The sequence below is a fragment of the Urtica dioica genome, chromosome 10 (genome assembly GCF_054948205.1).
Source record: "Urtica dioica subsp. dioica isolate 48M chromosome 10, U.dioica_male_clone48M_v1_H2, whole genome shotgun sequence".
Classification (NCBI taxonomy): Eukaryota; Viridiplantae; Streptophyta; class Magnoliopsida; order Rosales; family Urticaceae; genus Urtica; species Urtica dioica.
In genome coordinates this window covers 3,058,724-3,085,479 of record NC_142765.1, presented here as the reverse complement: position 1 = coordinate 3,085,479, position 26,756 = coordinate 3,058,724, and the positions used below count along the sequence as shown (strand labels likewise).

The following is a 26,756-nucleotide window of genomic DNA, read 5'->3' as shown; positions in this document are numbered from 1 at the left end:
CTAAAAGTTTTTAATTTTTTATATTGAAAAACGTGTTTTAAAGGTTTGAGAAATTTCGAGTAAAATTTTGTGACTAGTTTTGATATCTTGCTAGTTTCTTATTTTTACTTGAATCGTTTTATGCATGTTGTTATTTCTTTTATTCTATTTTATTACCCTGCTAATAAAACACAAATAAAAGCTTTAAACAACATCTTAAAACGTTCCGTTACACTCGATTCTTTTTCGCACCTAAAAGGACGAAGCTTTAATTTATTTCTTTTTCTTCGAGCTGGAATGTAAACCCGCATTAAAAGCGGCATAACTCTCTTCTCAGAAATCTAAATTTAATGATTCTTGAATCAAATTAAAGCTCTGTCTGTCCTCTGTCCAATGCCACCGGTTTCGGCTGAAAATGACATCGGAGCCGCCAGATATGGCGATTTTACTCCGAGGTGCGCGGCTGTCTGAAACTCCAGTTTTTTAGAAATCCGGATTTTCAAACCCCACTACCATGAGTTATAGAACTCTAATGAGAAAATTTTCTTGAGCAAAAATGTTTTTCATATGATTATAAACATGATGTGTAAAGATTAAAAGTTTTTATTTTTGAAAGATTAATTGAAATTGAATTTTTACAAAACTAGTTTGAATTTTGAAAAACCGTTTTCACTTTCAAACTTGAAAATATTTTGTCATCCAAATCAAATAAGTTTTCAAAATGTTTTCAAAACTATATCTATATCACATATGTTCAAAATCTATATGCTCTTGAAAATTTGAGTGGGAGGTCTCTTTGTAGACAAAGCCGAAAAATAAAAAGATGTGTAATCTCAAACTTTCAAGTGTTCGAGTGAGTTGAAGTTCACACTTCCCTCACGCACTTTCCCGAAATAGAAAATAGGAAAAGATCGAGTATGTACCTTGTGCCTTTATGCACTAATACTGCTCTGAACATGTCGATCTAGGATTCTCTTCTAGTTGTCCGCTCTGTCGCTCTCTAACTAGGAAATCTGTTTCCGAACTTAAAAGAGTCGATGAACCAACTCCAAAAACTAAGTGGGAGGGTTATACTCGTTGTTTGTAACCCGCGATCCCCAACACTAATGAAAGATGCAATAACGTGGGACTAAGAGCCGCTCTTGCGACCCTCACTTAAATGTGAGTACTCCAAGGCGTTATTGCTTCGATCATTGCTCAATGAGCTACGTCCGAGAGTGATGCAATGATGGCAAGGCCTCCCCTTGGGGGATTGTTTTTCAAAGCTGATCTTTTGGACTAAGTGGTTGGTTGCACACTTAGGCTCAATCCCTAGTATCCTTCCTTAAGGCTCTGCGAAAGGATACGAGTGATCAAACCAATTTACAAGGTGGCTAGTCAAAATGATGTACTGACATCTTGGCTTAGCATTAATGATGTGTCATTTACTTATAAATGGAGATTTTTTGCGGCCTTCTCTTGAGGGAGTAAATTATCGTTTAGTTTATAACACCTTTGGATTTTATAAAAAGTCTTAATAAAACTTAAATCCTAAACCAAAGACTAATCATAAACTTGTTTCAACTTAAATAGGCAATATGTCTCTCAACCCTCTCTCAATCTTTCTTTCCTCGAACAAACTCGAAAACGAAAACTACGTAGATTCGAAACGTAACCTTGACATAATACCTACCGTTAACAAGCACAAATGGGTACTCACCACCCCGTGTCCTCCTCTGACGAATGATGATTCAACTCAAGAGGACAATGACGCCTTAGCGGCCTGGGTTCGATCCGATGAGATTGTGAGGTGCTATATCTTGGCATCTATGAACAATGTGCTGAAAGAGCAACATCGTGACATCGAGACTGCCGCTGACATGCTCTACAATCTCCTTGAGATGTTTGAAGGGCAAAGGCATCAAGCAAGGCAACAAGCAGTCCGACAGTTTATGAACTGTCATATGAAGGCTAGGACTCCTGTTAGAGACTTTATGATACTGATCATTAGTTTTCTAAATAAGATGGAAATCCTAGGATCTGAGATTGATGGGAAGAATATCATAGATATGATCTTAGAAACTCTCCCCGGATCTCTTGATACCTCCAAGATGAACTACTCCATAAACAAGCTAGAGTACACTGTTACCAAGCTTATGGAGGAACTCCACACTGCTGTAGGTCTCACTAAGAAAAAGAGGAATCAAGGAGAGGCACATGCTACTGAGCAAGAAGCCTCCGCCTCTAGAACTGTGAAGAGACCTGACAAGGCCGATAAAAAGAACTGTCCCGCCTATCTCAAAGCAAAGGAACATAGTATTGCACTAGTTACCGAAGCATGCTTAGTAGCTGATAATGTATTATCGTGGATTATTGACTCCGCTGCTACTAACCATATTTGTTGTTCCTTGAATGGTTTCAAGAAAACCAAAAGCTTAGAGGAAGGCGAGTTCTGTTTCAAATGGGGTGATGGGAGCCTGGTGTCTGCAAAGGCTGTGGGATCCGTGACGCTGTCTTTTGAAGACTGCACTTTAAATTTGAATAATGTTTATTTTGTTCCTACCTTTGGGAAGAACTTAATATCCGTTGCTCGTCTTCGTGAGCAAGATTATTGTTTAAAGTTCATTAAGAATGGAATTCGTATTTCGTTTCCTGATAATTCTTTTGTCACTGATGCATGTATGAAGAATGCTCTTTTCTACATCTATCCCACTCAACCTTCTCTTTTAGACACCGAAATAGATAACGATCTAATTAGGGAGCCAAAGAGGATCAAACTTTCTGAATCCTCCGATCTAACAAAATCAACATACCTCTGGCACTTAAGACTTGGTCATATCAGTCTAGATAGGATTAAGAGACTTGTGAGGGATGGTCCACTCCAAGCCTCTGCAATAGGCTCACTACCTACTTGTGAATCCTGTATAGAAGGAAAAATGACTAAGCGACCTTTCTCCGATAAGGGTCGAAGAGCCACTGAGTTGCTGGAACTAATACATTCTGATGTATGTGGTCCGCTCAACCAACAGGCACGTGGAGGATACGCATACTTCGTTACCTTCACTGATGACTACTCAAGATATGGGTTTGTCTATTTGCTTAAACACAAATCCGAGACCTTTAACGTATTTAAGGTCTTTAGGGCTTTAGTGGAAAAGCAAACTGGCAAAGTGATCAAAACCCTTCGATCTGATCGAGGTGGTGAGTATATGTCTGGAGAGTTCGATGACTTTCTTAAAGAAGAAGGTATCGCTTCTCAGCTTACCGCGCCTGGCACACCTCAACAAAACGGAGTGTCAGAGAGAAGAAACCGAACTCTTATGGAGATGGTTAGATCAATGATGAGTTACTCATCACTCCCGCTTTCCTTTTGGGGATATGCCCTCGAAACAGCCGCCTACATTCTGAACCAAGTTCCGTCCAAGACGGTTCCTGGTACTCCTTATGAACGATGGACGGCCGTAAAGTGAATCTTGGCCGCATCCGAATTTGGGGTTGCCCTGCACACGTGCTGAGGCAAAAGACTAGCAAGTTGGCTAGTAGGTCAGAATTGTGCCTGTTTGTAGGATATCCGAAGGAAACCAAAGGTTTTACTTTCTATAGTCCCGAGGACGATAAGACTTTCGTTAGCACGAATGCTCGTTTCCTTGAGGAGGACTTTATGAAGGATGCAAAACCTAGAAGCAAAATTGTGCTTGAAGAAAAGTTGGGTGAGGAAGCTTCTACCTCGTCTGTAAGAACTGTTCTTACCCCAACTGAAACACAACCTAACTCATCAGAATCTCGTCAAGTAGTACTTCGACGTAGTGGGAGGGCTACTCAAAAGCCTGACAGGTACATGTCTTATGGAGACTCTCTTGTAGCCGTCTCCGACATGGATGACCCTGTTTCCTATAGCCAAGCGATGGCTTGTTCTGAATCAAACCTTTGGCTTGACGCCATGAAAGTTGAAATGCACTCGATGTATGTCAACAAAGTCTGGAAACTTGTAGACCTTCCTGAAGGGATTAAACCCGTAGGGTGTAAGTGGATATACAAGAAGAAAAGGGGTCCTGATGGGAACGTTGAGACGTTCAAAGCACGATTTGTGGCGAAGGGTTATACCCAACAAGAAGGGATTGACTATGAAGAAACCTTCTCGCCAGTCGCGATGCTTAAATCCATCCGTATACTCCTATCCATAGCTGCAGCTCTCGACTATGAGATCTGGCAAATGGATGTCAAGACAGCCTTTCTGAATGGCAATCTTGACGAGCGCATTTACATGGCTCAACCAGACGGTTTCGTGGATAAAGGTCAAGAGACCAAGGTTTGTGAGTTGCTTAAATCCATTTATGGACTAAATCAAGCATCTAGGTCATGGAATATTAGATTCGATGAAACTGTAAAGAGCTTCGGCTTTGAACAGTCAATAGATGAGCCTTGTGTTTACAAGTTAATACACGAAGGCAAAGTTGTGTTTCTGGTACTATATGTCGATGATATACTACTCATTGGTAATGACGTGGGTAAGTTATCTGAGGTTAAGGTCTGGCTGGCAAAGCAATTCGATATGAAGGATCTAGGAGAAGCTGCATACATTCTGGGAATCCAAATCTTTCGAGATAGGAAAAACCGGACCCTGTCGCTCTCTCAAGCATCTTATATTGATAAGGTGATGGATCGCTTCTCGATGCAAGACTGCAAGAGGGGTCAAACACCCTTTAGGCATGGAGTTTCACTCTCTAAGGACCAGTCTCCCAAGACTGCACAAGAGATTGAAGACATGAGGAAAATTCCTTACGCCTCTGCCGTAGGAAGCCTCATGTATGCTATGCTTTGCACCCGACCTGATATATGTTTCGCCGTTGGCGTAGTTAGTCGTTTCCAATCCAACCCTGGACCCGAGCATTGGATTGCTGTTAAGCATGTTCTTAAGTATCTTCGAAGAACTAGGAACTTGATGCTTACATACTCAGGTACTGACCTGACTATGACGGGATATACCGACTCCGATTTTCAAGCGGATAAGGATTCCAGGAAATCCACTTCGGGATCTGTGTTCATCCTTAATGGTGGAGCTGTCGTGTGGAGGAGTATTAAGCAATCTTGCATTGCTGACTCCACAATGGAGGCAGAATATGTGGCTGCTTGTGAAGCATCCAAAGAGGCTGTATGGCTTAAGAAATTCCTTAAGTATTTGGAAGTTGTTCCAAACGTCGACGAGCCCATGACCCTTTATTGTGATAATAGTGGGGCTGTCGCTAACTCAAAGGAACCTAGAAGCCATAAGCGCTCTAAGCATATTGAGAGGAAATACCATTTGATTCGAGAGATCGTGCAGCGCGGAGACGTGGAAGTGAAGAAGATCTCAACGGTGGACAACTTCGCAGATCCATTCACCAAGGCCCTAGCGAACAAGGTCTTCGACCAACATCGTGAGGGATTAGGCATGAAGGACTACACACACCTTCTTTGAGTCAAGTGGGAGTTTGTTGTCAATGGTGCCCACAAGAAGAGTTGTAGTCTTTATTTTGAACATTTGATGTAATAAAGTCTCATGAAGACTCTTGCTTGTAATTGCCTATTCATTCATTAATAAAGTTGAAACGTTCATTCAATCTTCCTTGTCCGAAGCTTTATCATAAAACCATAGTCTTTTAGTCCATAAACAAACTTAACAACTTACGAAGAGACAAATGTAGATTTGCATGAACAAACTCTTCGTAGTTTGCTTAAAACGATATATTCGCAATCTTAGGGTCAAAGGACTATTGACCTCAGTATGATTGTTAGAAGAATCTATGATGTCTGGTTATGAGGCATTGAGAGTTTGGGACTCTATAGTTCTTCTAGGTATCTTCCGAAGATACTGAATTGACCAGTGCACTTCTAGAGACAATATAAGAACAAACCATTTAACCTCTTATGTCTCGAAGTCACTATGTATGAATTGCATCATGCTTACCTTAATCCTGAAATGAGACATGCCATTTCACACCTTAGTATTCTCATTTGAGAAAGTCAAAGTTCGGACTCACTATGTGATTCCGAACAAGGCCTATTGGTGAAGTACTAAGTTGTGAGTCTGTCATGAGTAACTTTGTGAAGTTCTCATAGATATGGAATTCATGTACAAGATTGCTGAAATGCAATGTATGTCACCTCATGCTTTGTTCCTTGGAGTGTGAATAAATGAACTGGCCAGTGTCCAAATTGAGTCCTGACTCTTTTGGATGAAACAATGTGACTTGTTAGCTCCTCGTCAATACATTGTTTCTAACTTATTCACAAGCGACAAAGGAGTTGAGGAAATAACAGCTAGAAGGGTAAAATGGTAATTTAGTAAATCCCGACTAGCTGATGACATTCATGAAGGGTAAACATAGATAATATTCAGTGGATCCGCTCATCATAATTAGGTCGAATTCTTGAGTAGAAAATAAATTCATTTGAACCGAGAGATTTTCAGTGTCAGCTCTTTAGTGGAGTCAGTTGGCATTAAGCTAAACTTGGAAAAGGTTTGTGAACTTTTGAGTCCAAGTGTTTAGCTAAAGCTTTGTTCATTTGGGTCCATGAGGTCACTGTCACGAATCACATCGATAGGAATAGTTAAACTGGAAGCTAAGTCAAAACAAGAACGAAAATAGTGAAAATGGTATTTTTGTCTTTTGAGACAAACGATGAAATGAATGTCAATAAATTTTTGACAAGGTCATTTTATGACATGTTTCACTCGGCCATGACTTGATCATTGGGCCTTGTGAATTAATTTCATTTCATAAGAATTTTATTGAAAATTCTTATTGGGCCTTTTTCATGTTGTCATGAACAAATGGAAAAGCTTCTAGAAGCCTTTTCTAGAAGGCCTTGGGCGCCCAACATACCCAACCAAGAGAGAATATTTTGTGCATAAATGTATCAAGATACTTGCCAAAAGAAAAAGAGGAAACAAATTTGCATAAGGATGCTATATGGAATTCGGCCAAGAGAGAGACAAGGCAAGGCATGGAACAAAATAGGAAACTATTCCAAGACTTAATGAAGTCTATTTTGGCCGAGCTTCTCAAGGAAAAGAAAGAGGAAATTGGCTCATTTTATAGAAGAGGAAACTACCTTATTGAAGGTGAGACCTCTCCTATAAATAGGAGCCTCATTTCCTCACAATTCATTCATCCAAGTTTAAGAGATTTGAGAGACTCTCTCTCTAGAACTTTGGCCGAAAATCCTCTCTCTCTCTCTCTAGTTTATTTTCGATTATTTCTTGTCTTGGCACCTAGGTCCTCACTCGACCTAGTGTTTAGCTCTGCGACTTCGAGACTCGTTCTTAAGTCGTAGTGTTTAAAAGTGCCCACTCACTGATTCCTTCTTTTCGAGTGATTTAGTGATAGAAACTTTCGTGGTTGCTCGAGGTGCCGAGGAAAGAAAGAGAGACGTGCTGCGAGGGGAGACGAGTGTTGCAACTTTCCAAAAGCTTCTACAAGGTTCAAGCTTCAAGAAAGGTTAGTAACTTTAATAGCTCATATTAGTTTTTATTTACATGCACATGCTCTTGTCTAGGTTAGTAAAAACTAGTTTTACTTTAAAAGAAAATTTTTAAAATTCCGCCGCTTAACGAAGCGTTAAACTTTTTCTCAAACCCTAGATCGATTCCAATAGTTTCTTGGACTACAAACTAGCAAAAACACCCATGGATCCGAGATCTTCCCTTAGCAGAGATCATGGTGATCTGATTGAGGATCCCACTGTTTATAGGAGGTTGGTTGGCAGGCTCTTGTATCTGACAATCACAAGGCCTGATATAACGTATTCAGTGCATCAGTTAAGTCAGTTCATTTCTTCACCAAGGTCTGCACATATCTCGACTGCTCATCACCTCCCGAGGTACATCAAAGCTCAGCCAGGGCTTGGCCTTTTCTACTCAGCAACCACGTCCTCACGACTCACAGGTTTTTCAGATGCTGATTGGGCCACCTGCCCTGATACAAGAAGGTCCATCACCGGGTTTTGTGTGTTTTTAGGAGATAGCCTTGTCTCCTGGAAATCGAAGAAGCAAGCAAATGTACGTAGATCTTCTGCAAAAGCAGAGTACAGAGCCATGGCGGTGTGCACAAGTGAGTTGCTTTGGTTAAAACAACTACTCGTTGATCTGAAAGTCCAGGAGAGCAACATTGCGGCCTTGTTCTGCGATAACCAGACGGCCATTCAAATTGCTTCGAATCCGACGTTTCATGAGCGTACAAAGCATATCGAAATTGATTTGCATTTTGTTCGTGATCATATTCGAGGGGGCGATTTGAAGTTGCTTTCAGTCAAGTCGCCGGGGCAGCTTGGTGATGCTTTGACTAAACCGTTAGCTTCGCCTTTGTTGCGGGTGCTTATGTCCAAGATGGAGCTGCAAAATATTTTTGCTCCAACTTGAGGGGACGTATTAAATTGCTTCGAATATTTTTGTCCAGACGGCCATTCAAATTGCTTCGAATCCGACGTTTCATGAGCGTACAAAGCATATCGAAATTGATTTGCATTTTGTTCGTGATCATATTCGAGGGGGCGATTTGAAGTTGCTTTCAGTCAAGTCGCCGGGGCAGCTTGGTGATTCTTTGACTAAACCGTTAGCTTCGCCTTTGTTGCGGGTGCTTATGTCCAAGATGGAGCTGCAAAATATTTTTGCTCCAACTTGAGGGGACGTATTAAAAACGGCTTGATATGAGCTTAGTTTTTATATGTCGTTTATGTTTTATCGTCGTTTTAGCTTTTAAGTCGTTTTAGCTTTTAAGTTTGTATCTGTTTTTGTTTTGGCTCAATTTGACGTGGACAGTTTTTGTTTTACTATATGTAAACTCTTTATGCCCAATGATTGGGTTAACTGAATTAATGAAACGTCAAGTCATTGATGACTGACGAGGGGATATTCAGATTTTCTTCTTCTTCGTTTTTCTCTTTCGAATCTCTGTTCATCTTTTCTTGTTTGTTTGTGATTCAGTCTGAATCCCGATCAAATCTATAAGTGTTTCTCAGAGCTTCAATTGTATTATATATTGCAAGCAAAAATAGAAGAAGAAGAAGATGAAGAAACGTTCAAACATAAATAAATAAATAAATTTATTAATAACAAATACTTTTTTTTTACAAAGCCCAACAAAGACTTTTCCTATTTAGTGGACCCCACACAATCACCATTTCGTTTCCCCCATCTTTTTTCCCACCGCGTTCTTCTTTTCCCGAAATAACCGCCTGAAACAGTGGGACCCATAACAACAAGCGAACAATCACCTTCCTCCACGTGTCGTTCTATCATTCGTCTCTACGTTCCTCGAACACCCTTCATTCCTCACTCGTCACTCTTTCTCTGTAATACTCACGGAGCGTCGGAGCTTTACCTCACTTTTTTTCTTTTCTCTCTCAGAAAAATCGCACGGGACTAAAAAAACCCTAGAAATGTCGTCGTCGAAGAAGAAGAGGACCTTCTCGGAGATTTCGGCCACCGGAGACTCGCCGGAGTTCGGGGCGATATTCATGGCGAACCGTAGCACGATGGAAGAGTGCTTCGCGAGGAGGATCTTCGGTCTGTCGTCGTGGTTCCAAGGTTTCGTCACGAAGGTGAGAGCTGGTATGGTCTTGTTTCTCTTCGAGTTCGACAAGCGGAGACTCCACGGCGTTTTCCGGGCGAGCTCCGACGGAGCGACGGACATCGTTCCCGTAGCCTACGCCTCCTCCGGGAAGCGATATCCCGCGCAGGTCTCTTTTCTTCGCTCCTAAGCTTCTTCTTCTTCTCCATGTAGATAGTTTTGATGAGCATTTGAGTTTTATTTCAGGTTCGGTTCGAGAAGCTCTGGGACTGTGAGCCTCTTCGCGAACATGATTTTCGCGATGCGATTCGAGATAACTATTATGAGAAATTTAAGTTTCACTTTGGATTGTCTCAAAATCAGGTTCGCGTTTGCTGATTTATATATATATATATTCTGTTTTTAACTGTTCATGTGTTTGTTTGGTGTGCTGTAAAAAGTAATAAAAAAAAAGAATTAGGGCAAGTTTCTTTGGGTCCTTGATTTCGGTTTCTTGTGGATTTGTATATTGGGCCATCGCAATAATCGTAGATAAGCATGTTACGAGAGTGATAAGATATTTGTGTATGTGTTTTGCAGTTTGTTCAATATGACTTGAATTACAGTAAAATACGTTTTTGTTTGGTTGTGAAATCAGTTTTCACTGCAAGAAGTTTAAAAGTACCAGGCCTATATTGTTTTTGCTCTTTATTTTTTCTAGTTATATCATTTTGATCCATCATTTAAGTACTAAAGCTTATTTATTCTTGTTTGACGCCCAAATTCCGACAATGAGCTCGTTCATATTTAAGCTTTTGACTTACTCTTTCTGATCCATAGTTTCCAGTTTCTCATGCTCTAGTATATGCCTATGTTTAGCACACAATGATATATCAAAACATTTAGAAATTGTTTATGCTCTTAATTTTTTTTCTAGTTATATCATTTTGATCCATCATTTAAGTACTAAAGCTTATTTATTTTTGTTTGGTGCCCAAATTGAGCTCGTTCATATACGCTTTCGACTTACTCTTTCTGATCCGAAGTTTCTGGTTTCTCATGCTCTAACATATGCCTATGCTTAGCACACAATGATATATCGAAACATTTAGAAATTGCTTTATTTGACTTAAAATGTTGTTTTTCTTCTGTTTCAGTCAAATTACTCGGGCAACTTTAGATAAAAATAATGTTTCTTTGTGCTTTATGAATGTGTTTTAGCTTCATGAAGAAACTCCTTTGATACTCTGGACTGACCCACTGAATTTATGAATCGAATAATTACGGTTACGATATAAATAAATGAGCTAATTTTGCAATGCAGGTCAGCCAACTGTTGTGGCTCTTCAACTCTAGAAGAAGGACAAAAGCTGTAACATCTCGAGATTCGCCATCTAATAGACATAGAGGAGAAGGTGCAGAGAAAGAAAGGTTGGCTCTTCGGAGAAGACTATCCTTTGGAAAATCTGTTTTGACTCACGAGCGATCCAAAACCAGTCATAGTGATGAAACAATCAAGTCGGCAAATAGTACCAAGTCATTCGTATGTGAATCGGGTTCTAATGCTTTTGGCAATGGAAACGAAGCAAGCCCATTCGAGAAACGACTAGTACCATTGCGCTCTCTCGATGATTCAGATTATTCCAGAGCTTTCAGTGCAAACCTTGGAGATCTCATAAAATTGGGCTCTCTCGAATCCTCTGAGAAGTTGGAAGATCCCTCAACAGCTATAGGTACTGACCTTGGAGATCTCATACAAGTGGGCTATATTGAATCTTCGGAAAAGTTAGAAGACCCTACAAACACTTTTAGTAACAACCTTGGAGAACTCATACAATCGGTCTCTAACGACCTTGGAGCTGTAAAAAAGGCACAAGAGCCTTCTGAAGCTGACGTGACAACCGACCTCGGAGATTTCATTCCATTACCTTCCTCTCCTGATAATGATGACAATGAAGAATCTCCCGGGTGTCACGATCAAATACCATCCATTCCTGTAGAGTGTTGTGTACCTCTGAAGCTCCTCGGCCGCAATTCATCGAAACAACACGACGACAATCAGAAACCCAGTGATTCGCCTCAACAAGACGATACCGATAAGCAAGAGAAAGTCGATGCCTTGGACAACAAGGCGGGTCAACTCCGCACCAAGCGTCTGTACTCCGATGAGCAAGACAGGTCTAGCGTGTTCTCTCGTTTGAACTTCGGCTCGAAGAACGACGAAGAAAGACAAGGAAGCGTTGGAACCATGAAGCGCACCGTGTTCTCGCGCGTGGTGAAGGAAACCATTGGAGACGCCAAACTATTCCACGAGCGGAGAAAGGTGGCGAAACGATTTGAATTATTCATGGACACCAAGCCGATACGGAACGACACCGTTGAAGAGATCATGGAGACATTGGCGCAGAGGAATCGCACGTGGAGCGAACGAGAGGTCGCGGAAGTGGGAGAGAAGAAGAGGAACGTTTTTTCGCGCTTGTCTTGGGGTTCGCCGCCTTCTTTGTCTGTTCGTCCGAACGATAATGAATTCGTCGCGGGATACAATAGAGCGAGCGATTATCAATATCAGAGGAAGATGAGTTTGGATTGTGGCGAAGCTGCAAATCCCTACTTCAAGAGAACATGGTGAGAGCTTTGAGCCTGGTCTGAGTGAAGGAATGAGATAAGGTGATTTCAGGAGTATGAGATCTGTCTTGACTTTATGTAGTGCACAGTTGACAGCCTTTGATAAAAAACCTCTGATCAATGTGTGTGTGTTTTTACTAGCTTCAATTGCTGATTCGATGGAAATTAGGATATAGGATTATGATTACTGTGACTGGTTTAATTTGAGGGAAAAATATCATTCATTATTCTCATGTATTTCAACAGTGAAATTCTCAGTCATTTTATATTTTACTCAGGCCCAAGGGTATGAAATATGTCTTGATTTTGTAGTCCACGGTTGACTAGCCTCTGAGAAAAGATCTAGTCAATGCGAGTCAATTCTAGACTCAAACGAAATTTTGGATTTTATGAGTCTATGACTATGATCAAAGTGTGACTACTTGAGATAGATTATTTTTAAGACTTTGAATTACTATGAAGTGGTATTTTGATCTTTGATTTAATTATTTTAATCAAAATTTTTCGGTTTTTCAGCGAAATTTCATATAGTTATCAAATATTAAACTCATTAAGTAGATTTTTGACGAATTGCGACAAAATATATTTATTATGGCAAAAAACTGGCGGTGGATCATATTACTAAGATTAATTTTTTTTTTAATAAATTATTAATTTTATTATGTAGACTAAATGTCAATGTTTCTTCATTTTCTTTGAGAAGAACAGTGTTTGCTTCAATATTGTCTGATTTATTCAATAATTTGTGGCTAAATTTTGAATTACTTTTTTTAATGAGTGGCAAATAATTTAACAAAAAATTAGCGATATAAGCCACATAAACATAAGCGTTTGCGTTTTAGCCAACGTTTTGTAAATTTTTCGTAAATAGCAAAAAACTATTGTAAATATTTCGTAAATAGTCATATTTATTAAAAATTTACTCTGCGTTTTTTAATATTTTGATAGCGTAAATAGATTTACGAGGCTATTTACAAAAAATTAACGAAACGTTAACTTTTTCAAAATTTCTAACGTTTTATATAGCTAGATAGCCACTGTACCCATGATTTAATTGTCTTTAGAAAAATCTCACGGACTAAACCACTTGAAACGTTAAATTTGTAACCTAACCGACGTTTTAATTATATTTAAAATCTAGTTATATTTGGTGACGTGACTAAATATAAATCATTATACGTGTATCTTGGTGTATATTTTATATCTATTTAATTTTTTAAATTTATTTAATACATGTATCTTGGTTTATACTCTATATCTATTTAATTATATATAAAAAAAACTAATCATTCAATTATTATACGTATAACTATAAGAAAGAGATTTTTCAATGTAGCAACGGCTTTTCCAATCATGGCGTGCCCAAGGATTAAATTTCCGGGGAATGTCGGCGAAATGACGTCGGCGTCGCGCAAATCAGAGGAGGCCGGCAAAAAAATCACGTTTTGTCGTTTCGGAGATTAATGTCGTCGAAGTTGCGTGGTGTTGTCGTTTTTTTGCCGTTGTCGTCATGCCGAAGTGTGTCGTTTTGTATGTGTTATAAAAACAAAAAAAATCGGGAGATTTGGCCGACAAGACGAGGAAACGAGATCCAGAAAATTCGCGAGCTGAAGTCGAGTAGATCCACCGACACGACGACAAGTTTTCCGTCACACCCAGGTTCGGCCGATGATCTCTGTACAAATTCAACAATTTTTCGGTAATTCCATCGTTATGGCGGTGTGATGTCGGTGTTGTGGCCGTGAAACTGTGTCGGCCAGAAGAGAAACACAGCCATGGCCGCCCAAGAAGAAGGAAACGCGGAAGAGAAAATGTTGGATTTAGAATGCCCTAATGGGCTTGGGCTTAATAGAAAAGAGAAAATGTTGAGTTTAAAATGCACAAATGTTCCACATAACTTGTTATTTATGTTATTTGTGTCTTTGCAGAAATAATTCTTTGAGACAAATTTAGGCTATATATAAAATATATTTTTAAAATTAAATTTTGCAACATTATTTCCGTCGGCATTTCCGTGTTTTATCGCAATTTTCGTCGGTTACCGCAATTTCCGTCGATTTTTTTTTCTCAAATTTCCACATTATTTCCGTCACAATTTCCATCGGCCACCGCAATTTCCGATTTTTGAGACCATCGGCACATTATCGGCCATCGGCATTTCAAACCTTGGGCGTGCCACATTGCTATTGTTGCATGTGAACTTTTTTTTTTTTGCTTTTGATATTGTGGGTCCAGCCGTATATAAATATATTGTAAGTTGTAGTTTTTTTTTCCAAATCGGATGGTGAGCTGGGTCTTCACTAAATATGTACTATGACTCGGACATTTTTTTCCCTGTTGGCTATTAATTCTGCTCAATTTTTATAAATGTATATAAAAAAAAAAAAAAACAAAAACAAACCAGCTAATATTTAAGTATTAAAAGTGATAGTTATTCATAGGATATATAAAAAAGTAATCGGTGTATATTAAAAAAGGATTAAGATTTATTTCTATGAATATGGATATAGTAGACAGAAAAGAGTCGGTGTAACATGTTTCTGAGCTTTTATTTATCTACCTATATGAATTTGAAAAATTAAACAAACTAATATGTGCTATGCAAGCCAAGCTTTTATATGAAATAAAATAAAGAAAAATTAGTCGATCTAAGCCGGGTAAACTAGCAACGTAGCCATTTTGAAACATGGTTTTTGGAATCTAGCCAACGTTTGGTAAATTTTGCAATCTAGCCATTTACTGAAATTTACGGATATAAAATACCTAATTTACTCTGTTTCTTATACTTACTTGATCAAAACACTAGCCCACGTTTGACCGGTTTGAATTGTATATAGCCAATTAATTTCAAATTTTTTCGCAATTTAATTGGATATTTAGCTAATTTAATAGGAGATTCGGTGATGTAATTAAAAGAGAAAATTTAATGCAATAAATGCACAAAAAATTTACCATAATTAACAGAAATTAACAACTCAGTGGAGATTAACAAAAATTTACAAACATTTACACTGTATTTGCTTACACGGCTATAATTTCAGCAATTTAATTTCAGCTTTTTGAATTCATAATAGGAGATTCGGTGATATAATTAAAAGGGAAAGGAAATATTTATTTGATTGAATAAAGTCAAACAAGATAATGAATACACGTAATTATGATAAAATCACGTACAAAATTAGAAAATAAATTTGGAAAACAAAAATACCGTATTAAATGCGTATTAAAGGAAAGGAAAGACGTGCACATATGTAAATTTACCATAATTAACAGAAATTAACAAAGCTACGGAGATTAACAAAAATTTACGAACATTTACACTGTATTTGCTTACACGGCTATAATGTTCATTAAATAAAAAAAACGCTCAATAACCAACTTTGCCAAATATATAATTTTTTTTTAAAATTCGAAATATAAACCGAATATAACAAATTCGGCTACAAAACCAAGTTTCAAAACGTGTGCTAGTATTTTTGAAACCAAACCAAGACTAATATAGTAAGTACCATCTTATATAAATATGACACGTCATCAAATTTGGCTAGATTCGAAAATTAAACGAAACGTTGGCTAGATTACAATTGCAACGTTTGATGTGGCTTAGATCGACTAATTTTTCTTTATTTTATTTCATATAAAAGCTTGGCTTGCATAACACATATTAGTTTGTTTAATTTTTCAAAGTCATATAGGTAGATAAATAAAAGCTCAGAAACATGTTACACCGACTCTTTTCTATCTACTATATCCATATTCATAGAAATAAATCTTAATCCTTTTTTAATATACACCGATTACTTTTTTATATATCCTATGAATAACTATCACTTTTAATACTTAAATATTAGCTGGTTTTTTTTTTTTTTTTTTTATATACATTTATAAAAATTGAGCAGAATTAATAGCCAACAGGGAAAAAAATGTCCGAGTCATAGTACATATTTAGTGAAGACCCAGCTCACCATCCGATTTGGAAAAAAAAAAAAAAACTACAACTTACAATATATTTATATACGGCTGGACCCACAATATCAAAAGCAAAAAAAAAAAGTTCACATGCAACAATAGCAATGTGGCACGCCCAAGGTTTGAAATGCCGATGGCCGATAATGTGCCGATGGTTTCAAAAATCGGAAATTGCGGTGGCCGATGGAAATTGCGACGGAAATAATGTGGAAATTTGAGAAAAAAAAATCGACGGAAATTGCGATAAAACACGGAAATGCCGACGGAAATAATGTTGTAAAATTTAATTTTAAAAATATATTTTATATATAGCCTAAATTTGTCTCAAAGAATTATTTCTGCAAAGACACAAATAACATAAATAACAAGTTAGGTGGAACATTTGTGCATTTTAAACTCAACATTTTCTCTTTTCTATTAAGCCCAAGCCCATTAGGGCATTCTAAATCCAACATTTTCTCTTCCGCGTTTCCTTCTTCTTGGGCGGCCATGGCTGTGTTTCTCTTCTGGCCGACACAGTTTCACGGCCACAACACCGACATCACACCGCCATAACGACGGAATTACCGAAAAATTGTTGAATTTGTACAGAGATCATCGGCCGAACCTGGGTGTGACGGAAAACTTGTCGTCGTGTCGGTGGATCTACTCGACTTCGGCTCACGAATTTTCTGGATCTCGTTTCCTCGTCTTGTCGGCCAAATCTCCCGATTTTTTTGGTTTTTATAACACATACAAAATGACACACTTCGGCATGACGACAACGGCAAAAAAACGACAACACCACGCAACTTCGATGACATTAATCTCTAAAACGACAAAACGTGATTTTTTTGCCGGCCTCCTTTGATTTGCGCGACGCCGACGTCATTTCGCCGACAGTACTTGCGGGGCCCCCAAACGTCTTCCGTTTTCTTTTTTCAAAACGTCACAATATATACGCCGCGCGAGGTGAACTATAATTAGATTTCAACTATAGTTATGTACTTCTGTAAATACAAACCAAAAACCAAAAAGAAAACTAGAGAATCAATATTGCGTAATTATTTGTCAGGATGTTACAGATAGATCTAATGACTACAGTCGGTGTAGCTATAATATTTTATTACAATAGTATTAAAATTTGGATACTATCCAGAAAAGCCAAACAAATAATAGGCGGTACATATCTTGCATGTTGGCTGAGACGCTCTCTATACAATTTTTATAAATGTATATAATATTGGGAAAATGACACAAATATACCATGTGTTGTAGTGAAATGTCGAGTTTAACCTTTGGTTTTCAAAAATGTCGACTTCATACCCTCTGTTTAACTAAAATGACGTAATTATACCTTGAAATAGACAACAGCACCACAAATATTCTTTTTATTGAATTTTCATTGACGTTGACTATAATATTTATATATAAACACCAATTATCTTTATTCATTCACGCCATATATGTAATTTATTTAAAAACTAAAAAATAAACAACAATCTCTTAGTCGTGAAAAACACAAAAAGATGCAAATGAGTAAAAATCGACAGTTGATAGTCATCAAAATCACAAATTCGAACATATAATCAATGATTTAGAGTTGCAATTCGAATACAGAATGAAATAATCTATTGAGAGATATGAATTTTATTATTTAATTTTAATTTAAGGCTAATTTTATTTCAAAATTGGGAATTTGAAAATTAGGGTACTTGTTTCGATTTGATTCGGTTTTTTTATATAAGAGTAAATATTAATGAAATGGAGATTTGAGATACTGTTATCCATTTCAGGGTATAATTGCATCATTTTAGTTAAACAGAGGGTATAATTTCGTCATTTTAGTTAAACAGAAGGTATGAACTCGACATTTTTGAAAACCAAAGGTTAAACTCGACATTTCACTAAAACACATGGTATATATGTGTTATTTTCCCTATAATATATTGGCTATATATACTGTATTTTAACTCAGATTTGAGTTGCACATCAATTTCGATTTATTTTGACTTCACTATCTATTAAATTCTACTTTCTTCGTACGCTTCTTCTTCTCAGTCGTTGTCAACAGCCCTAGCTTTGAGCTTCGTACCGAAATAACGTCTTCTAATATTCTGTAACTAATGATGAATTGGAAATTACTGGCTCTGAACAACACTTTTCTTCTCATATTTTTATACATATTAATATTTTAGGCGGTTTGAATACCTCAAAAAAAAAAAAAAAAAAAATCCTGTTGTGACCATGTTTTAAATTAAAGCTCTCTTTTTCTGCTCTAGGCGACAACATATTATTAAAAATTAGAGCTTACTGCCGTTTGTTTTTTTATATATCGTCTACTGAAATACAAATTGGTTTCGTCCAAAAACACCCGTCTCTTACTTTCTTCTGATTTTTGAAAGGTGAAGATTTTAGACGGAAAGTCAATATTTCATGGTCTCTTAATTATTCCAATACAATTTAATAGTTTTTTCCCCGTATTCTAAACTATAGTAGCGTTTTTTCGTCCACAAGTTTTTGTACCCGTTGATGACTACGTGCATTTATTTGACTGTTTTTTTCCCTTTGCTACTCATCTTCTGAGATTAAAAAAAAAAAAAAAAACCAAACATATTTTTATTGAGGGATTCAAGGGCGTCAGTTATGAAGTTTTTTTTTTTTTTTTTTAACTTAGCATGTGATAGATTTACATGAACGTCTATTGTACGTTGACTACGGAAGTTGTTATCAGTATAATTCTGTTTCTTGATCTCCTATAATACTGATTGTGAAGTTCGTACTGTAATATTTTTTTTCACCATTTTCAGCCACAATGTAAAATTAACAACAACTGAATGTGTGTTGTAGGTTTGATTATGATAAATCTATTCCTCTCTTCGAAAAGATTGGTGGCTGAGACTGGTGTAGTCATCTGAAAGCAGGTAATGATAGTCTACCGGTAATTGTGTTTTTTATTTATCTTTTGATTTAGACGACATTTGGCTGTTTATGAAGTTAATACTAAGTATTGCTAGGCTTTGGAGATGGTACTCTTTCAGTTTATTTGTTGACGTTTTTTTTTTTTTTTTTTTTTTTTTATGTCTTTTGCAGATCAAAATCTTAAAAACTGTACTGCTAATTTCTTTCTAAACCACGAAAACATACTTTTGATCATCAGTTTTATTGCATAGCTTGCTTCGTATATCAAACCTATTGTACAAGTAAGTCTTTTTGTTACTGGAAGCTTCAACTACATTCTATGTTAACATTATTTAAGATGCTGCTTGCTTTAGATTTTGGTTTTATTTCTATTTTTACTATTCCCGTTAATAATATACCAATAAGTAGGACTAGAACAGCTTAACTTATTGCACAACAAGAATACATATTAAAACTTTAATATACATTTATATTTATACAATACGTTTTACTTTATTGTAATGAGATTATCAAGGAGGACTAAAATATATGTCATGGTTTTTTGCTTATTAACATATTAATTGTAGCATAACAAGTTCTTTACTTCCTTTTAAATGTTGTCATAATAACCAACTTATTTTCTATTTGTAATTTAAAATATTTAACATATAATATAGCTGCAGGTCTGCTATTAATTTTATGTTTTTTTTTTTTTTTTTGCATTGATTCTTATTCATTTGTTTACTAACTTTTACATCATCTTCTTTTTTCTTAGTTTCTATAAATCATGGTCAGAAAACGTCTACATCCATTTTCAAGTGACTATGGTCACCAAAAAAACAAAAAAGCTAAGGCCGATAAAGTAAACAACAAATGAAAAATACAGGCGCTTTAGATCTTGTTTCTGGAGCATCTACATCATCACGTCGCAGCCTTAGAAGACTAAGATTAATTTCTAATATGCAAATCTCTCAACAGAGGAAGTACTATCATTGAACACTCTATACTTGGATCTGGGTGATTGTAAATATTGTTGCCAATATTGTGGTGCTTTCTTTTGGATGAGCGAGAGCTCAAATGATAGTGGTACACCAAAATATAATTTATTTTGTCAAAACGGTAAAATAAAATTACCTTTATTAAAAGAGAATCCTCCTATATTAGATTATTTATTGAACTCTGATGGCAGACACGAGAGCTTATACTACAAAAAAAACATCCGAAAATTGAACTCAATGTTAGCTTTTACATCTTTTGGAGCAAATATAGATTCAAACATAAATGATTCTCGTGGACCATACGTTTTCAAAATATGTGGCCAAATATCATCTTTTGGGTTCTTTGCTGCCTGCTGATAATATGCTTCCGAAATTTGTACAATTGTATATATATGACACAGATACGAAATTGAAAATAGATTATCAAAATTTGCATTTGATGACCCTTTAAGAAGTACTGATGAATCGATTATTAGAAAATTGATTACTATGTTAAATGAAACAAATATATTACTAAAAACTTTTAGGATAATTGGAGATGGATACAAGGAAACAAATCTTCCATTTTTGAAACTTCGACTTTTAGGTCGGCGAAATTTTGATTCTAATCAATATGATTTACCGACAACGACTGACATTCAATAGTCGGTGATATCGGAGAATATGAAAAATGAAAAGACATACTAGTAGAAACAATATCAAACAACCTACAAAGAATTACCAAATTACACCTTTCGTACATGTCGTTGCAATATTCATTATTGTTTCCTTACGGTGAAGACGGATTCAGACCAAATTTGAAATTGAATATTGATCATTTAAATAAGCAACCATCACGGAAAAGAATCCCGATGCGAGCAAATTGAATATTGATCATTTAAATAAGCAACCATCACGGAAAAGAATCCCGATGCGAGCTTTTTACTGTTATCAATTACAACAATGCTCAAACTTAAAAATTCTTTTTCTTAGAAGTGGTCGATTATTTCAATAATATTTAATAGATGCTTATGCATCTGTAGAAGAAAATCGACTAGATTTTGTTAGAAAAAATCAAAAGAATTTACGATCGGAATCTATCAAGGAATCCAAGATGCTGTCAACAGAGGAGATACAGATGCAACAATAATAGGGAAAAAAATATTCTTCCATCAAGTCATACAGGAAGTCCTAGGTATATGATACAAAATTATCAAGATGCAATGATAATTTGTAGAGAATACTGAAATCCAGATTTATTCGTTACTTTTACATGTAATCCAAAATGGCCAGAGATCACAAGAGCGTCATCTAAAATTTCAGACCAAAAATCCGAAGATAGACATGATAACATAGCAAGAGTATTTAAAATATTGAAATTCCATCTTGCAACAATAATAGCGGGCAATATATTTGGACCAATCATAGCTGATTTATATGTTGTAGAATTTCAAAAAAGAGGATTACCACACTGTCATTTTTTTTTTGGTTACATTTTGAAAATAAAATACACGATCCTTCACAAATAGATAAAATAATTTCGGCAGAAATACCAGACCCTACCATTGATTTATTAGGATGTAATATAGTACTGAATTTATGATACACGGGCCATGCGGCATTGCTAAAATAAATGCTGAATAAATGCTGCATGTATGAAAAATTATGTATGTTCTAAAATGTTTCCCAAACAAATTAGACCTGAAACAACAATCAACGAAAATGGAATTATTAATTATAGATGTAGACACACAAATTTTTATTCAGAAAAAGAACATATCAAATTAGATAATAGATTCGTTGTACCTTACAACAGAGAGTTGTGTTTAAAATTTTGTGCTCATATAAATAATGAAGTTTGTGCTCAATCAATATTAATAAAATACTTATTCAAGTACCTAACAAAATGACCAGATCGTATAAGAGCAGTTTTGGAAGAAAATATATGCTAAAAAAATTTAACACAAATAAATATAGGAGTAGACGAAATTAAAAATTACATGAATTGTCGTTACATCACACCTTATGAAGCTATATGGAGATTATATGAATATCCTATACATCATAGAAAACCTTCTATTCAACGACTATCGATTTATTTACCACATACACAAAATATTACACATCATTCAAACAAACGACTTGAAAATATTTTATGCCAGCCTGGGATTCAAAAAACAACTTTAACAGAGTGGATGACGATAAATAAATCAAATGAGGATGCAAAAGATCTTACATTTATACAATTTCTAAAGAAGTGGGTCTGGAACAACAAGGATAAAATATGGACTCTAAGACATTGCGGTCATGCAATTGGACGAACATATTATGTTCATCCCAATTCGGGAGAATTATATAATTTGAGATTACTTCTAAATCATAAAAAAAGTGCTACTAGCTTTGACTCTATACAAACAATTAACAACATCAAATATCCAACATTTCAATCAGCATGTAATGCTCTTGGATTATTATGTGACGATAAAGAATGGAGCGATGCAATTTTGGAAGCTGCATTTATTTCCTCATCAGACCAATTAAAGCAATTATTTAGTTTACTTCTTTTATTTTGTAATGTAAATGATCCAATCAAATTATTTGACAAACATTGGAAACTTATGGTCATCATAAAGCTTTTCCGAAGCTGTGTCAACAAAGACTTTGGCAGTTAGTGACGGTCGCATATTATGAATCCTGGATGTATCCTGGTTGATATAAATGTAAGTGCATTTATAATTTAATTATCAAATTATATATTTCCATTTATTGATGAATGCGCAATTTCCAATACAGCTAATAATTGGAGTTATATTATTTTCCTTAACTGACAAAAAAATCGTCAAACTATATGTAACAACATGGCGAAGATAACAACGCATTTCTATATAATGTCCCTAATATTAAGGTACTATTTATTTATTTGTTGTTCATAGATATATTTTTTACGGTCGTCATTAAGAAATAAACTAAACAACTATATATATATATATATATATATATGTGTGTGTGTGTGTGTATTTAATTTCTTTAAAACGTGAAGGCTAAACAATTTTTTTTTAATTTGAAGGCAGCTTTGCTGCGTGTGTGATTGAACCCACGACTTTCACATTATGAGTGGTGTCGAATTACCAACTAGACTATGTTAGGTACCACAAAGGCTAAACAATTACAAATTATGTTTCACATGTTTTCTAAAATATTAAATGCTCTGATTTGCTATATATATAGATGCCATGACATCTGACTACTACGGAAGTACAATCAATCAACACCATTGAAGCAAAATGTGGAGGATGCAAATTATTGTAGTTCATAAGCTCCTCTGAAGTATATTCACTACCTTTACTTGTATGTAAGTGATATTTTATTGTTAATTAATATCGATATAAATTTGAAATTAGGAATACTCACTCAATTTATTTTCGGTTCAATACATAGCATGTGTAACTCAGTATATTTGTAAATACTATCACTCGGTAGTTGAAAACCATCAATTTTACATCTGCTTAGTTTTAAGTCTCAAACCACGTACTCTAAAAAACGTATTCATATAGAATTCGAAGTGGCAAATTATTTTGACTTTATACTTTATTTTGCAGATTGCATTGTGTGGATGCTGCTTAATACATGTGTTTATAATAATAGAGACTTATTTTCTCACTTTTGATGTATAAAACCATACATTCATAACTACATCTTATTTCTTTAACGTACTTTGTGGATACAAATCGATGTCGTTGTAAATGCAATATTTTCATTCCATTATGAAGTTGTTGGACATCTTTTATAAAGAAAAAAAATAACCAATGCAATATTTTACCAAACAAAGCCAGATTTTGCCACTATGGAGGATATTTCCAAATAAAATATTCTCCTAAATTTTAGGTCAATTTAGCTACAATATAAATTATAACTGATAAGTCATTGTACTCCCGTAATGACTTACCAAATTTTAAAAAAAATTGGAACAAACATTTAGTTGTCTTTTCAAAATTTTGCATGTGCAGCCATCAAGATAAAGATACATTATGCTTAACCGTTGAACTTCAAATCTATCTATAATGGTTTCCAAATTCCCATTATAAAAAGTTGTGTCAGAGGCAAATAATTAACTCTCTCATGCTTAGGCCAACTTTGTACACAACCCGCTTTTCTAAATACTCTTCATACTTATCTCTAATACTCTATACAAAATCCCTTATTAATTTTCTCAGTCTCAGTCTCAGTTTCAGAAGCCCCCCCCCAAAAAAAAACCCAAGCTCCACCGAACTACGCTTCGATCATCACAGGTTTCCACTACTATTTCTATTTAAGATTGGTTCATTGAAACTCTTATATTCTTAAAAATTATTTATGAAAATAAATCGAATCCTCAATATTCTTTTCCAAAAAATCTCAAATCTCGAAGATATCTGTTTCTACTATTACATTCTAATATCAGTTCTACAAATCAACTACATGCAAACCTCTGATTTATTTTTTTTTAACTTCTTTCATCTTCATTTCCTGTTGACATCCATCCGGTCTTTATAATTTTAAACATTCTTCAATTTCGTATAATTTCCCATATTCATTTCTATAGGGCTTCCTTTGATTTTTTTTTAACAATGGTAAACATAAAACGAAAAACAAAAATATTTAACAATGGTGTTTACTAGGAATAACTGATCTTATTATTCGGTGACATATTACACTTCCATTACTATTTGGAAATATTTCTTTAAGCTACCTTACTCGATCACAGCCGGCTTTATTTCATCAAATTAATAGAAATTATTTTTCAACAAATTCCGTATATGCTTCTTTATGTGTTTGAAGTTGAAGTATTATGAAGATTTTTTTTTTAATTTAAACTTAGTTTCACTTTTTGAACCGAATCCAATCATTCCTAACTTTTATTTTACCTGATTAATTAATAACTTTTAAACTGAAATAAGGAAAACCGTATGCATTTCCTTATTGACTCTTCTCTTTTACATATATGAATATATATATGATTCGTGCAAATGCATAAGGATTCTATTTTACAGTTTCCTATTGATTTTTATATGTATCCAATTGATTGACAAGTAGCGTATTCTTTAGAAAAAAAACACAAAAACCTGTATGCGCAGCTCCATTTGCTCAATATGAAAATTTGTATAATATGTATTAATATCAGTTACAATTGACAGATTATGGCAACACCAATCAAAGAGATACGACCAAATCAGCAATATGACATGATTGTTGCTAGATTTTCCAGAAGTTGGATCAACAAGGACTTCATCAGTGGCCGAATTATAAGTCATGAAAATATTTTGGTGGATGAAGAAGTAAGTTCATAACATATTGACATTATCACAATGCATATTGTAATTACAAAACTGAATTTATTATAACATTATGCTTTTTTTTAATCTAATAACAACATGAAACCATACACGCAACGGTCAAAGCTCGAGACATAGACATAGTTTCACCGTGGATACAAACAGGAAACGTTTATGAAATAAGGAAGTTCTTTGTTGATCATAGTAAACCCAAATACAAAGTTGTCTCTCACAATGCAATGTTACAATTCACAAAAGTATCAACCTTCACAGCTCTTGGTAGAGAAACTCCAACGATTCCATTACAATTTCAATTTCATAGACTACGATCGGCTTGCTGAAAGAATTGACAACCATAGTATATCTCTTAATGACGATTTTAAGTTTTTTGGTTTATCTTTTGGTACATAGATGTGATAGGAGTCATAACTAGCGTCCAACCAATACAAGAATCGATCTCAACAACAGAGTAACAATAAGGAAAACGATCAACATACAAAATCTCAGGTAAATTACCCATCATATCTTTAAAATCAACCTAAAAACACTATTGTAATTTGCACTTATAACATATATTATATGTCATCATTTTTTCCTCTTAACTTCTTTATAGAAGTGAAAATTTACAAGTTACGTTATGGGGGACAATGGCACAAAAAATTAACAACGGAGACAACGGTTACAATCTTCGCTGCAATGATAGTCAAACAATATTTAGGTATTCATTTTGAAACTTCTTTTACATTCTTAGTATACCCAGGTAGTATACATATAGTTCGAATAATTATTAACTTGAATTATTTTGCAGATAAACCATATGTAGCGAGTACATCTTCTTCAATATACTTTAGAGACTTGAACTTAGCGGACACTCAAACTCTAAAAACATGGTATGTACATATTGCCTTCTTAAGAAGAGGATACTTTTTTTTACAAAGAAGTTTTACTGCTCTGATATAGTTCTTGTACTTAAAGCCATATTATCTTATTAATAATTATAATTTTGGTTCTAATAATATACAGATTCGGTGACCATCCGACAAAAATTGAGGTCTTGCCACCTTCGAAATCAGTTGAATCAATAGAAGATCAAAAAATAAAAAACAAAGTGAAAATCAGTGATCTCAAAGACTCTGATCCGGTAACGCATTTAATTTTTTTTAAAATATGCTTCAATGTTCCTTAGTTTTGATTGAAAGTAGTAAATATGTTTATATGATTCACAGAGTGCGAAGTACACAATCCACGCTACAATTACAAATTTTGACACAACACAAGGATGTATTACAATTCATGTCCAACATGCAATAAAACAGTTAAGCCGTCTGGAACATCATGGCGGTGCGACGATCATGGAACTCTATCAAGTCTTCCAATACCATGGTACCATTTATTTATTTATTTTGTTCATAATCCATGTTACCATTTATTGTTCATAAATATACTCAATATTTGTATTATTTTCAGCTACTAAAAAACCTCCAAATATTATCAAATTTGTGACA

At 35.3% G+C, this 26,756-nt stretch overlaps 1 protein-coding gene across 1 annotated transcript; it reads left to right on the top strand.

The window, feature by feature from the left end:
* The first annotated feature begins 9,287 nt into the window (after window positions 1–9,287).
* On the top strand, window positions 9,288–12,466 carry LOC149383066 (uncharacterized). The gene is made up of 3 exons (XM_089629299.1): window positions 9,288–9,678; window positions 9,756–9,872; window positions 10,813–12,466. Exons 1-3 carry the CDS (start codon window positions 9,379–9,381, stop codon window positions 12,115–12,117), a joined length of 1,722 nt encoding a protein of 573 aa, XP_089485425.1. The 5' UTR covers window positions 9,288–9,378; the 3' UTR covers window positions 12,118–12,466.
* The last annotated feature ends 14,290 nt before the right edge of the window (window positions 12,467–26,756 follow it).